Source organism: Haemaphysalis longicornis, unplaced genomic scaffold, assembly GCF_048455015.1.
Source record: "Haemaphysalis longicornis isolate Haplotype H1 unplaced genomic scaffold, Haemaphysalis longicornis Haplotype H1 scaffold_10, whole genome shotgun sequence".
Lineage (NCBI taxonomy): Eukaryota > Metazoa > Arthropoda > Arachnida > Ixodida > Ixodidae > Haemaphysalis > Haemaphysalis longicornis.
Genome location: NW_027526204.1, coordinates 128478652 through 128493489, shown reverse-complemented (window position 1 = coordinate 128493489; position 14838 = coordinate 128478652). Strand labels below are relative to the sequence as shown.

At 49.3% G+C, this 14838-nt stretch overlaps 1 protein-coding gene across 4 annotated transcripts; it reads right to left on the bottom strand.

The window, feature by feature from the left end:
• Window positions 1–1137: 1137 nt before the first annotated feature.
• LOC144159300 (uncharacterized) lies at window positions 1138–11828 on the bottom strand. Of its 4 annotated transcripts, XR_013320274.1 has the most exons (7): window positions 11623–11828; window positions 7982–8046; window positions 7383–7544; window positions 6475–6645; window positions 3418–3534; window positions 2799–2960; window positions 1138–1346 (listed from the first exon to the last, which is right to left on the bottom strand). XR_013320274.1 is itself a non-coding variant. In XM_077690702.1 (6 exons), the coding sequence occupies exons 1-5, from the start codon at window positions 11727–11729 to the stop codon at window positions 3422–3424; spliced, it is 618 nt and encodes a 205-aa protein (XP_077546828.1). In that variant the 5' UTR covers window positions 11730–11828; the 3' UTR covers window positions 1138–1346; window positions 3418–3421. The 4 variants fall into 4 exon arrangements, 2 of the variants coding, with proteins under 2 accessions (XP_077546828.1, XP_077546826.1); XR_013320275.1 differs by lacking the exon at window positions 7982–8046 and having other exon boundaries at window positions 11623–11790; XM_077690702.1 differs by lacking the exon at window positions 2799–2960.
• Window positions 11829–14838: the final 3010 nt, after the last annotated feature.

The window sequence follows — 14838 nt, the reverse complement described above, 5'->3', positions numbered from 1 at the left end:
CTAAGGCTGAAAGCTTCAGAACTAGCGCTACTAGCCACGGGTGTACTAATGGGAACGAAATACGTACGTCTCAACTCAGCCCGCATGCAGTCTTTGCCTCAACGGGCGCTTTCTAACCATTCCGACGGCGCCGAAAAGGGCAAGGAAGGCGCCAAGAGGCACGGTTTGCGTCGCCGTTATCAGGAAAATCTTTTGCTGATAAGGGGGGTATTTTCAAGCATTCTTTAGCAAAACTTTTCACTCGAAGGTGTAACCATGGAGTAACATTAGGCAGCGCGAAAAGGTGTAAACTTTGACTCCCTTGAGGGTGTACGTGCTGACTCTCTTTTGCAGGGTTTGCCTACACCCTTTGAGGGAAAAAAGTTTCGCTGAAAAGACCCCCCTTATCAGCAAAAGATTTTCTTGATAACGGCGACGCAAATCGTGCCTCTTAGCGCTTTTCTTGCGCCTTTTGGTGCCTTCAGAATGGTTAGACAACGCCCGTTCCGGCCCAAGATTTTCGGGACGCTCAAAATATACGCCCCTTCACATCCTCAAGCCTGCGAAGCTGTAATTAGTCACACATTACCGAGTTTCGCGTAATTAATTAACAGAGACAGTAATTTAGAAATCCGCGGACCTTTCAGCAAACTTGCCGTGTTTTTGACCATAGTGCAGAATACTTCGGCTCGAAGGGTGAAAACTTTCATGTTATCGGGCAAATCTTTTGCTGATAAAGGGGGTCTTTTCAAGCGTTCTTTAGTTAAACTTTTCACTGGAACTGTGGAAGTATAAGCCCCGGCGCAGAAGGGTGTCAGTCCTTGCACCCGAGAGAAAGAGAGAGAGAAATATGTTTATTGGAGAGGCCTAGGAAAGTCAGAATTTGCTCCCTTGTGTGCAGTGTAATGTTAGACCTTATGAGGGAAACGTTCACATCACATGTGTAAGTTTTCTCTTCGACGCGAGTTTTCATGTGATCTTATTTATTCGTATTCAGAGATCTTAGTGAGTGAGGGTTTGTTCTAGAACGTAGTTTCCCATCCAAATTCCCTTTTATATTCATATTTTTAATTTTTTCTTTTCAATTCTGTACATGCACGCCACTGTGCTCAAGCTGGTGTAGCCAGCGAGCTCAGGAGCCTTGATAGAGGCAGCAAATATTTAGAAAACTCTTTTATTTTCGCAATTGAAGCAAGGAGTATGAGCGACATGGCGAGATGCTACGACGCCATGTTTTGGCGGCGTGAAGGATTGCAAGCTTGTACAGAACACGGGCAGGCTTGGACGCGCTTCGGGTTTTGAGCTTCAAAGAGGTGTCCTGACTTGTCGAACAAGGACAGTGCGCTGAAGCCAAGTGAATGCAACATCTGAAAAACAAAGAACAAGAAGAAAAAGCCAAAGTTACACGTATGCAGCAGTCAGGAACGGAAGCAGCTGCGGGCTGACGACCCGGTTTATTACAGCTCCATAGTAGGGAAAGGAGCAGGCTGATAAGCATCCTTAGGCATCACAGATTGCATGAAATTAGTTTTATAGACTTTCAGTCATGCTTCGATTCCCGGCCGCGGCGGCCGCTTTTCTGATGGAGGCGAAAAGCAAAAACACCCGTGTGTACGAGATTTCGGCGCACGTTAGGCGCACGTTAAAAAAAATGGCAGCATCTCAACTCCGTGGATAATGGCGAGGGTGCGGAGTACGGGGACCGTGACATCCAAGTTGCACCCAGAGTGAAATCCGATTTGCGCCCCGACCGTCATTCGATTTTAGTCACTTTGCCTCCGCTTGCCGCGGTTTCGTATTCGGGGAAGCTCGTTGTCTTCGTAACGTTAGCAGCAGCGTGACGCGTCTTGCATTCGTTTGCGTCCATGGCGGGAAGAGGGTATGGGATTTTCAGAACCCGCTTACATACGCGGTGCACCGCGGCGCCATCTCGTGTTTCCGCGTAGCGCCATTTAGCTTAGTTCGATGCAATCACTGTGTATTACAACTTGATCGCAACCTGACTACACCGGTGCTTTTGTGCGTTTTCTCGTTGCTAGATTACGTTAGTGCCTGTTTTCGAGTGTTTTGGAGTGCTCTTGTACCCTTTTAGATAGTTTCCGCAGAGATTTTAGCTTAATGGTGGTGTGCGCACGGATTGACGCGGACGGACATTGGGAGGTCCTAAGGTACTCCGCACCCTTACAGGCGAGGGAGTAAGCCGTTTGGCTCTCGGGTACTAACTCACGGTCGTAGCCCAATGGGTAAGACGACTGACACTACCTCTGTCTGGTCTACTAAACACAGGCTCAAATCCTGCCGGTGCCTGTGCGATTTTTTGCGATTTTAAATGTTATGCGCACGGACGCGGACAGTCATTGTGCGGTACTAAGGTGCTCTGCACCTAAAAAACGCGCCTCATCGCCTGCATTGCGTCAGCGCGTTAAGCGATACAATCAATCAAGCTTTACAGCGCAGGGTATGCAGAGCAACACTTTGCCTTCCAGCCAAGCCCTCTACAATACGCTTACTCTCAACTGGCACCGTTAACACGATCCCCCAGCCCTTCGAAGACCACCGCCTTAGCCAACTTGCTTGTCTATCCACAACCCCCTAAGGTTCGTTCCTCCTGCATTAACTGAACCTCACTGCTCCACTTCGACAAGGCCACTGAATTCTCATATGGATGACTTTTGAAATGCACGCTGGCTTTCTCTCATGCTACCTTTTACGGCCCTTACGAAAGAATTTCTTATGTCATTCGGTAAGTTGGCTTTCCAAATACGGGGTTGGCGAGCCTCACTACGTTGGAACTGGCGCGCACGAAAGGAGCATCGTACCTATGCGCCTCCTGGACAACGTCGAGAAGGCAGAGAGGGAGCCAGCTGGCAGGCACCTCTGCAGCATCCCAGGCGGCTGTTGATGCGGCGACCAAGTGCCCAGCCTCGCGAGCATGGGCCTTCGCATATCACAATCCAAGTCTGACGCCCACGATGGAGAGCCTGTGTGTGCGTGGTAACCACAGAGAGGTGTTTTACGTAAGCTTTGCCATTGCCACAACAGTGCCGCAGATGGCTATGCCTGCTTTTTTATGGCATCAAACCAGAAATCGACCCCCCCCCCCCCCTTGCGTTGCGGAGAATACTTCCCACCCTATGATATGTCCAAGGACGCCGAAGAGAACGCCGCAAGCCGCCCCCCTCTCCAGGAGAGAGCGCACAGCTTTCGTTGCGTTGTCCGCAGTCGAGTTGCGAGGGAACAACTGTGCACGATGTCTGATCGTGCGTAGTTTCAGTGACAGTAAAGGGCTTTTCATAATTCTTGGAGAGGCGATTTCTAGGACAATAGACTTTACCCCAAACCACATTCCGAGTAGTCGATGGTAAGTGCTGCAGGGTCCCTTTAAAACGGTAGAGACACTGGCCTAGGTTTCCAGCAACCAAATTGGTAAACATGTACCTTCTTATTGGTGCAGATCCACGGACCCTGGTGCTAGATATCTGGCTAGCAGCATGTGTCGCTTGTGCATGTCCCCTGGTTCGCAGCCCTTCATCTGCAGGCAGTGCCAGAAGGGATCTGCATCGACAGAACAAAACAATACATGTAATGCAAGACAATGGCAAACAACGTGAAAAGACTGAAAATTAGACTGCAAAAACTGTGTCCTTAACCTCTGCCATTTCATAGAACTAAACACAATGGCTCCACATAGATGAGCTGTGAAGCAGGGCACAGTCAACGAAGTGCACGAAACCAACCACATTTGTTCATAATTTGCAAGGCAGCATACTTACTAGTCGTTTTACTGAATTAAACTTGGACGGAATCGAGCTTTATTCTAGCGAACAAACATGGGGCTGTCTGTTTCCCTTGCTGTGTGTGTAGCACACAACCCAATTTGCTCGACCAGTGAAGACACCAGACAGGGTGCATTTGGCTGTTCGACGTCCATGTATAAGACTCCATATGTAAGAGGGTGTGAAACCTATAGTTTTGCATGCACGACCTACCCTTCTTCCTCCGGTCCCCGCATGTGCACACGTAAACCAGCAACCGCTTATGTGTGTGTGCTAAGCAAAAAAGACAAGAGCAAGCGGCACCCAGAAAATGGCTTCACTGGAATGAAACCAGGGGGGGGGGGGTTGAGACACAGACTGCTTTGCAGTAAAAAGAATGCTCCCCATGCTGAAAAAGTGGTGCTTTTCACATTTATATTACTGCAGAGCATAACATTACACGCATAAAACTTCCCTCCAAAAGTATACACCAGCTTGTAAAACTTTAAGCTAAAGGGGCCATGCAGACACAACACAAGTTTGGTTCATTCGAAAGATTGTCACATTAAAATCATAGTGACACCACTTTTAATGTGCACTTCACCCAAATAAGCTATATATACCGTATTTGCACGAATATAGCGCGAGTTTTTTTTTTCGAAATTACGTGCTCCAAAACGCACCTCGCGTTATATTCGGAATCGAGTTCAGCTACGAGGCGCGCGAGTCTGGAGAAAGACGAGAAAGCCATCCCAGTTGAAGGAAACGAGGAACGGGAACATTGCGCCAAGTGAAAGTGAAAGGAGGAAAACCGAATCTGGAAAGAACTCGTCGCCCTTGTGACGAACACGCAAAAACACGGCGCGAGAGGAGCGCGAGGGCGAGGAGCGAGCGGGATGAGGGAGAGGGCGAGAGCGAAGGTCACCTGATCGCCCCTCGCCGCTGCCGCCGAGTTGTTCTGCACATCGTCAGCGTCGCGCCAAACGGAACTCGAATTTCTTTGTTCCGCATCTGTTGAAGTGCTTTTTTTCCCTGTCTTCTCGTCTCGAGAGTCGTTCGCGTTTCGTGTGTTACGCGCACCCACGGACCTCACACAGAGAAGAGGACCGAGTACGACGCATCCTTTAAGAAGAAGGCAATAATCCTGTCCGAAGACGTCGGCAACTCGTGTGCGGCACAACGGATGGACAGTGCGATGATGCGCGAGTGGCTTTGCGTCGTGTGGGACAACCGCCCGGGTGCGGCGTTGGCGAAGACGTCCATGCTCGTGCTGGACGCCTTCAGGGGACACTTGACTGACGAAGTCAAGAACGCCATCAGGGAGGCCAAGAGTGACCTCGTGGTGATTCCCGGGGGCATGACTTCACAACTGCAGCCTCTCCATGTTTGCATCAACAAACCCTTCAAGGATCGCTTACAAAGAGAGTACGAGGAGTGGCTGGCCGAGAATAACAAGGCGCTCACACCGACGGGACGCGTCAAGCGGGTGTCGATCTCGCAAGTCACCCAGTGGATCGCGAACGCATGGGAGGCCATGCCGCGCTCAATTGTGTCGCGCGCCTTCCTGAAGTGTTGCATCTCCAACAACATTGATGGCAAGAACGACGACGCGATCTTCACGGACAGTGACAAGGAGATCAGCAGCGACGACGAGTAGAATAAAAACGAGAAACGTACGTCGACTTTCAGTCTCTTTTCACTTTTTGTGTTCTCAAGAGTTCGCGTTATAATAGTAATAATATTTTTTTTCTTATTTATGCTATCAAAATCTACCCTCGCGTTATATTCATGCAAATACGGTAATTAGGTAAAAAGGAATGGCCATGCAACCCACTAGCTCATTTCTCGCAACAGAACCTAGATGTCCTATGTGCCCAGCTGTGCGATTGGCTGAGGCTGGCAAAAGCAAACACAAATTAGGTACGGCTTGCAAGCTTTCCAAATGAGCTATTGCGCATAAATGTAATGCATATTCATTTCACAGCAGTACGAATGGTGCGAGAAACAATGAAGGTACAAAATACACATAAGCATAGGAATACCGATGAGCCCTGCGGTTGGTACTGGGCACAGTATGCTTGTTGTAGCTGCACAGCAGTCCGCCGCTTTGGAGTTGTCTTACGTGACCCTGTTTGTCGAGCATACCCCACGTTTCACAAAACGATTACTTTCTACAGTAGCAAAAACAAGCGTTCTGGGACTAACAGTAAGAAAGCGTTAAAGGAGCCATGAAGAGAAAATACAACTTTGTTTAATTTGAAAGAACTATAATTCAGTATCTCACTCAGCTCCATTACAGCCACAAAATATGTTTTTTTTTAAATGAAAAAAAAGCAAGAAGTATTTTAAAACTTTCAAATTTTGCGCCACAGTGACGTGTTATGAGCAAGAAGACGTCATATGGGCCCACAATAAAACATAATTTTCAGTGCGTTAACTGCACCTTAGCACTCAAGTGATGCGGTCAAATGGAACTAGAGGCTCCATTACAGACGTCCAGTCGTGTCGTCGCGACAGGTCAGTTAGGCGGCCGCCAATCGCACAAACAAGGTTCTGTGACGTCATAGAAAAGTTGCGGGAAATTGGCCAGGGGGTCGCGACTGCTTTACACGTTTTCTTCAATATCTCCCTTATTTGTACGAAGATTGCAATGATATTGGTATCATTGTTATCGGGACTAAGCAGTCTTTCTAATAAACCTAACTTGTATATTGTCTTCATGGCTCCTTTAAAGACCTACTTTCTTCACAGCCAGCGCCGTAGAGGGCTCGTGTTGGTGGTGCTGCCAGGCTCATGCTGGCGCAGCTGGTGCTGGTGGTTCTGCAGGGCCTGTGCTGGCAGGGAGCTGCAGGGCCTGTGCTGGCAGGGAGCTGCAGGCCATGTTCATTCTTTTCACTGCCTGGAGAGGTGCCTGAGTCACATGAAAAAGTGTTGCACTCTTAAAACAATAGGCAGCACAGGCAATCAGTTTTAATAAATTGCTCCCCTTTTAAAGGAATTTAAAGGTTGGTCAATACCATTCTGAGCACGCACAAAATCGCAAACAAGTCATTCTACATAGGTGCAGATGGTCCTTTTGTAAGACTAACAAGTCACTTATAGGGTTGGGCCTGTATGAAAAATATAAAGCAATAAGTTGTGTTGCCCACTCATAGTCACATTGTTAGCAAGTCTGCTACAAAACATAAAGCAGCATTTGCCGTATTCCTGCACTTTCACTAAATTGCAGTTTTATGAATTTTTTACTAGGCCTTCTCTTCCAAACAATCTGATTGTCAAAATCCTTTACAGCGAGTAAAGCACTTTCAACGGGCAGTAATTAATGCAGTGCCTGCAAAAAGGCAATGGCTAGCAACTAGATAAACGAATAGCTCAAAATCATATGTAAGCCAAATGACAGGGTCATGCTGCAGGGCAGTTTTGTTTTCACCTACCCAAAGAAAGGACCCTGTTCAATCAGGGTGTAGGATCCTTAGATAGTAATGCCGCATGTATGAGGAAGTGAAACCTTCCTTGCAACAGTTGACATTACAGCCAACTAAGCATGATAGCAACTGCAGTATCTGGCACGTTGCTTAGCTCATAATAGTGATAAGAAGCCATGCACACAGATGGAGCACTGTTTACGCACTGGTGAAAAGAACTTGCCGGCCGCTCCATGTTGAGTGATCGCAGCCCCCGCATCTCGGTCTCCAAGTGCATGACCCTCTTCCTTAAAACTGCTACAGGGTCTTGGTCCCTTGCGGCAGCTCGAAGAATGATGTCGACCTCCACTGATCTTTTCTCTGCCTTCGCAGTTTTTTTGTCTGCCTGCAATGTGAGGTCAAGAGATAACATGCCATACTTGCTCCGAGCCTCTTCCACCAAAACGACATCTATTTAGAGCAACAAGCACACTTCAGTGTCATTTTACACGTGTTTAATGATAGTTGTGAGGTCAACTTTCAAGCAAACATTGACTCCCCCTAATAAACATACCTGAAAGCGGTGGCTATTCTAGCGCCTTGGCGTTTATGTGCGTCATGTTCGAGAAGAGCATTTACAAATAACATTACTGTAGTGGCTGCTGGCAAGACGGCCTTCACAGAAAAACCACAATTTCAAAGCTCGTACAGTCGGCAAAAGGCTTGTCTATAATGCGCGAGCGGCGTGCTCTGGACTGCGCGCGAGACACTTAGTGATAACGCCTGGTTTGAGACCGGTAGAATGTAAGCATGCGCGACCCGCATCAGTGCGATGGCTCTTACCCTTGTCGCTGTGCCTGTCACCTTGACTTCCGTACCTTCTTTCGTCGTGAGAAGCGCTGCCTGCACTGCCGGGCCGGGAAACAATAGAGGCAATGAGCGATTGGTAGTAGAGCGTTGGCTGCGTTTAACTACGTGCAACGCTTTTTTTACGGCGCCCTACACAATTTAGACAGGAGTTTTTTTCTTGTATGCCAGACAACAAACGACAATTGCCGAAAACGCACCGCTTCCGGTGTTTTATAGTGACTAGATATCGGTCCGTGATCGCTTGCACAGTGCATTAAGTATTGTAGCGTGAGCCCGTCAGCAGTGACATGGAAAGCCGAGCCCAGAAACCGGATAGTGGCGCTCACGGGACTCATGCAGCTATTGGCGGAACGATAACGCAATGAACAGCTGTGCGCCAAGGCTAATGCAGATGAAAAACGCGCACAACACGCGCTAAGGCGGGTGTTCTCCGGTTTTGTTTCCCGGTCCGGCAGCGCAGGCACGCAGCGCTCATTACAGTCAAAGAAGGCGTGGAAGCCAAGGCGACGGGTACAGCGAGAAGACACAGCCATAACGCTGATACGGACCTCGCATGCACACATTCTACCTATCTCAAACCAGGCGTTATCACTACGTGTCTCCCGCGCACTCCGAAGCGCGCCGCTCGCGCGTTAAAGCCTTTTGCAGACTGTACGTGAGAATGTGGCTTGGTGACTACTCAACACCGACACGAACAATGCAGATGAATTCTTAATGATGATGATGATGATGGCTTGGTGGCTGCCCCTTTGCATCGGGGGGACACTCCTGAGGGCATATAATCCCCCGGCGCCCTAGCCTCAAGAGTTTTGTTCGTCGCCTCCTTTCCTCATGCTAACGGGCGCAACGGGCTCGTCTTCTCCATTCCTCCAGTCGGCGCCTCGTAGTGCTGACCGGATTCGGCACCACGTCACCAGTCACGAGCCCCGGTGGCGCTGCACTCGCATCCGTGGTGTCGCCCGTGCCCAGTGTGTCCCCTGGCGGGGGATGCGCAACGAAGCCCAGCGCCTCCGCCATGGTGGTATTACTAGGGTGGTGGGGAGTCAATTGTTCGCACCGCAACACAATGTGTTCTGCAGTCTCCTCTTCCTCACCACACACCGCACACATCACCTCCTCCGCATCATCCCATTTCCGCCTCCACATCCGCGTCCTTAGCACCCCAGCCCACGCTTCGAACAGCATCGCACTTCCTGGCAAGTTGTCGTAAAAGTGCTCCTGGGAAATGCTGTGTTTGTGTGACGCGTACAGACGGATAGATGGTTTCGCCACGGCCCTGTCCGCCCATCTTTTCGTTTCCGCAGCTACCACTCGCTCCCGCAGCTGTTTCCTGCTCAGGCTGGTCTCCTTGATTCTATTTAGGACCGGCAGCAGCACCTCGTTCTTCTGGGCCAGTGCGCGCACCAGTCTCTTCCACCTTGTGGCGTCACCTGCTAACAGCATACATCGGTGAACCCGGTGTACCCAGAGCGTGTTGCTCAGTGAGCATGCTCGGATTTCGAAACCGAGCTTGGTCACGGCCTCTCGTGCCTCAAAGGAGGACCAGCCTACATCCCCTTGGACTGCCTCATTTGGTGTCGACCGGTGGGCACCCAGGGCCAGTCGTCCCACCTCCCTTTGCCGTCTCTCCAAGTACTCCCGGGTGGCTGATGACAGGCAAAGCACTGCGTTAGCAAACGTGAGCACCGGGACGTGCACCATCTTCCAGAGGCTCCTGACAACCTCCGCCCTGTTGAAGGACCAGAGGATTCGGGCCCTCAGGATGTTCTGGCTACGCAGTGCCTTTCCGCGAAGCCCCCGCTCATGTGCAGCCAAGTAGTCCGGATCGGTGGTCAAGTCCACACCCAGGTACCGGTACGTCGCTGCAAAAGGGACAGGCTTCCCCTGCACTGTGAGCGCTTCTCCATCTGGTAGTGTGCTCGTGTCCCCCCAGCGAAGTATGGCACACTTCGGCGCACTGAACCTCAGCCCCAACAGTTCTGCGTGTTTGGTGCAAATGTCCAGGAGTCGCTGCAGGTCTGAACGAGAGTCCGCTGTAAGGACAATATCATCAGCGTACATGAGGCCCGGTAGGCGCTGATGGATCGTCCTCCCCTCCTCCATATATGTCCAGTCAAAGCCTATTGCACTTCCCTCCAGCTCTGCCTCCAGATCGCCCAGGAACAGCATGAATAGCAGAGGGGACAAAGGGCAGCCCTGGCGGAGGCCCCGTTCGACAGGCACCGGCTGGGAGCACACGCCCTGCCATTCCACTACCACCTCTGTGTCCGCATACAGGCTCTGCAGCAATCCCACTACCTCCACTGGCAGGCCCTTATCCTGTAGTTTCTTCTACAGTAAGGTGTGGTCAACTCTGTCGTATGCCTTCTCCACGTCCAGGAAGGCAGCCCACAGTTCCCGCCCTTGCAGGCGGGCAACTTCTATGCACTGGGTCAGGACGTAGAGGTTGTCATCCAGCCGTCTGCCCCTGCGAAAGCCATTCTGGAGCTCTCCCAGGGCTCCCTCTCGTTCTGCCCATGCCTGCAGCCGTCTCCGAAGGATCTGGGTGAAGACCCGGTACAATACCGCTGTGACAGTGATTGGCCTGTAGGCCTTCCAGCTGCTGCGATCTCCAGTTCCCTTCGGAATGAACATCATTCGGCTGCAGTTCCACTCTTTGGGCACCTGCCCCGTCACCAGGATCATGCCGAACATTTCCCGCAATGCCTCACACTGCCTTGGGCCCAGACACTTCAGCAGAGTCACTGGGAAGCCGTCCAGACCTGTCGCTGTTCGGGTCGGGATGTGAGTTAGAGCCCGCTTCAACTCTGTTTCCCCTACACCCGACTAACTGGTAGCCAGCACAGTCCTGAATAGAGCGTGTTACTTGGAAATACAGGGTGTTGCGACGGTAATTGGAACACTAAAATTTTTTCCTGAGCGAACCGCCGATCTGTTCGCGCTCAAACTTGCCACGAAGGTCGCAATTTGTGGTCTATTTTGTTTGATACAGGGAGCAACGATGGCACTTACCTGTGTATTCTGAAAATAAACAAAAACGATTTTCGCCTATGGGAAAATGGCGGCTGATTTGGACGTGCGAGCCAGCGCAAGTTGATGTTGGAACGACGGAACCACCTGCAGAGTGAAACGCATGTTTGGGATTAACGTACGGAGCCCAATGGTGCTGCAGACGATCAGAAAATGCACCTAGAAACGACCTAACAGACGATCAGAAAACCCGGTTTTCGGGCTCGCACGTCCAAATCGCCGCCATTTTCCCATAGGCGAAAATCGTTTTTATTTATTTTCAGGATAAACAGGTAAGTACTGTCGTTGTTCTCGGTGTCAAACAAAATAGACCACAAAATGAGACTTTCGTGTGAAGTTTGAGCGCGAACAGAGCGGCGGTTCGCTAAGGAAAAATTTTTAAAGTGTTCCAATTGCAAGGTGGTAATACGAGCCATTTTCTTCGGCGTTGGCCCCATATACGGTGAAGCGGATCTCCGCGCCTTCCGACGGCTCCGCCGGCACGCCGACATTCATTCCTTACTTTCTGCGGTTAGTGGCAGATGCAAAACTGCTAAAGATGTTATGCACACTGTTATGCACAATTTAAGGGTAAGAACACTTACAGGTCATGTGAACGATGGTGCCCTCGAATAATCTTCGTCGACGTCCACCAGAAAAAAATTACGCTCGTCCGTAGGCCCAACGACTTCTCTTCTACCTTCCAAAACATACTGAACGAAAACGTTACATGGTTACGCTTTGTTACACGGTCACACTACGTGTATACGACAACGATCGACCAGCGCAAGAAAGTTTGTTGAAACAGTTACAGTGGCTGGAATATTCCAGCCACTGTAAAACAGTGAGGGCTGCGGCTACGGCTGGCTACGGCTTCAGTCGGCCTCGGCCTATATTCGCCCCGAGCGCGAACACAGTCGGCCCCTGGCGGCGGCGGGACGAACCGCTCCTAGTGTGGATGGCGCTCTCGCGTCGTCTGCTTTTTCACGTTGCGTGCGGCGCAAGACGCGTGCTGCACACGACAAAACAACCAATATGTGTGCTCGTTTGGCAGTAAGCAATGACATAGTTACCTCTGCTTGCGCATTTCCTCTAGAAACGCAATAATCAGCGGCCGTTACGGGTTAATGCGCTGGTTTAATTCCACGAAACATCTTCGCCCTGGTCGACCCGCTTGAGTGTGAAACGTGTTATAAACATTGCTTCCACACACTGCACTTTTCATATTGTTGAGTGCAGTCGTTTGCCGTTTCGGGAACGTCGAAGGGTGCTTTTTGAAGGTGGCGCACGTGGTGATTATTTAAAGGATAAAAGTTTAGTACGCAAAACGGGTAAGAATATAAGCGACAAGACCTGTGCATACGCGTGTAAATCCACACCCTTGTAAAATTGCGCTGTGTCCTTATAGAAAGAAGAAACGAACAAAAACATTTACACGGCACACGACCCGTGCGCTATCGCCCATACATTACCGGACACGTATTTTACACCCGCAAGCGCCTGTGTGATCGGGTCCTTCCCGTACCTTTTCTAAAATAAATACCATTTTTGGACAGTCGTTGTTTATACCCAGGAGGAGGAATAAACATTTATTCAACTGTATCGAGTTGCTAATTTTACGTATTATTTAAAATACGTTTCTATGGATGGGCAAGAGTATTTAGGGGGGATTTTTCGGTAAAATTAAGCAGTTGAGTTTGTTTGCGTCTGTCATGTGGCATTTCGTGTGTCATTTTCATATATATCATTTTCAAATCCGACATGAATCACCTTGTCCAGAAACGTGTCTCACTCAGCATAACCAAATGCCTAATATGGTCACGTCTTAACCTCTTGAGGTGGACCTAAGTTTAAAGAAAGAGGAGAAAACGCGTAATATAATGCACGTACGTTGCTGCCCACATGTGTGAGGGGTGTGTGCCATGACTCGCTGTTTTTTTTTTTTAATTTTTTCCCACAATGCTTGCTTTTGAAAAAGGCGAGCCACAATTCCTGGACAGTTAATCAGTTTTGAAAATACGTCCGCTACAGAACACGACACCTAGTGTAGTTTCGATTGTAAGTAATACTTATAACCACAGTTTGGCTTTTCGCGTTGCATGCGTTCTCTTCTCGCTGCTCTTGCAATGTTTGCAGGACCCCTCCCCCCCCCCCCCCCCCCCAGCCCTTCCAGAAAAAAAAAAAACTAAATGCACAGAATTTCATTTCTTAACCAATCCTCACAAATTAAATACCAAGACAAAGACGATATTCAGTTTACAAAACAAAGTAGTTACCGGGAACCCATTGTGCTGATTCGCAACAAGAAATAAAAAGGAAATGTTTCACTACATCTGCAACAGCCCAACTTCATTTATTGCCATCTTTAGGGTTCGTAAGCTAACTTATACGCAAGAATGCAAACACATCGTCTCGCTGTTGCAGGCACATGTTAGATTTTAAAAGGAACGCAAATGGTCAACAGAGCAGCCGTAACAGAAAGTTTGTGCTCACTGTGAGGTCCCAGAAGCTTGGCTTGCATACTGTAAACCTGCTTGTCACTTTGCGAAAACCTAGCTAAACATGAGATGTTGATTGTACTGCGTGCGTTGACAATTCAATTCGCAAGTTCACTTGCGACGAAAGCCGTAAATAAGTGATCCTAAACCGTTATTCATCAAACCTTCCTTCAGAGTCGTTAAAATTTCATTTAAAAGACCCGTTAGAGGGGTTACATTTATATCTCTGCGCTGATCAAAATTCAGTAATTTTATGTTGCCTTTTGAACACACAAAAAATATTGTCAGCTCTTAGAAAGAATTTCGGGGCAGTTAAGTAGTGTTACCATTTCAGGGCATTCCACAAATGCAATAATGCGTCATGCTACCAGTGAAAGCGATTGAGATTGCCGTTGTAAACTGAATTTTAGAGATCGAGGCTTCCTGATTTGTTTCTATTTATGCTTTTATTAAAGGCTCAAAGCCATAGTCTGGAAAGATCGAGCTTGCTACGAGCCACAGCGTACAAGTTCATAGTCACAATCACAGCCATTCTGAGATTCCCGATGAGTCGTCGCTTTTTTGGCGTAGTAATGAAAACTGACTGCCGCTTCCATGCTATACATTGAACGTTGAGGAACTGAACTACAGCATACCAGTCTTGTTTGCACCTTTTGTACGCACATACGGCAGGAAAAAGGCACGAAGCGCGCCCACAGTGTGCATTCTTACGGGCCGCTCAGCGGAGCATCCACACTAGCAGCGCGACGCTGTCGCCACCTACATGTCAAGCTTGCGGCGAATATGCCTCGAGCTTCGCGATCGTGCGCCGCCTGCCGCCGCTTCTCCGCGGCGTTGACGGGATTTGGGCTGCGTGGCTGATAGGTGCTCGTGCAGTGTTCTGGTTCTGATTTGCTTCTGTTCGCCTTTCCTCGCCCTAAAAAGCATGTTATGGTGACGTCTATAGCAAAGAGTACGTTTAGGTCACCTAAAGAGCAGCTGCGTTTTCGTAGGGTACGCGATCGCCTGCAAGAGCTACCCGGGGACGCGGTTCTGCGCGCTTCGTCGCCACTCTTCCGGGCGTCGGCGACGGTAGCAACATATCACTCCTGTCACCTGCAAATACGTCAAGCACAAATGAATTCTACTGTCGCCTTGTTTAGACCTGATACTGGCACAGTGAGAGGTTGGCTTCATTTTGCAGGGTGGACAAGAATGCGGCTTTGTTTTGAATATATACGTCGCAGAAAAATGTTTCGTTGATGTGATTACCCAATCCCGGACAATAACTTGTGCCTTTTCTAAGGATATAAACCATGCGCAAATGTTAAGTATATTCCAGTC

Bases quoted from the DNA above. Each gene is read 5' to 3' on its own strand.
- LOC144159300 (XM_077690700.1), bottom strand. From the start codon at position 10,177: ATGCTGTTCCTGGGCGATCTGGAGGCAGAGCTGGAGGGAAGTGCAATA.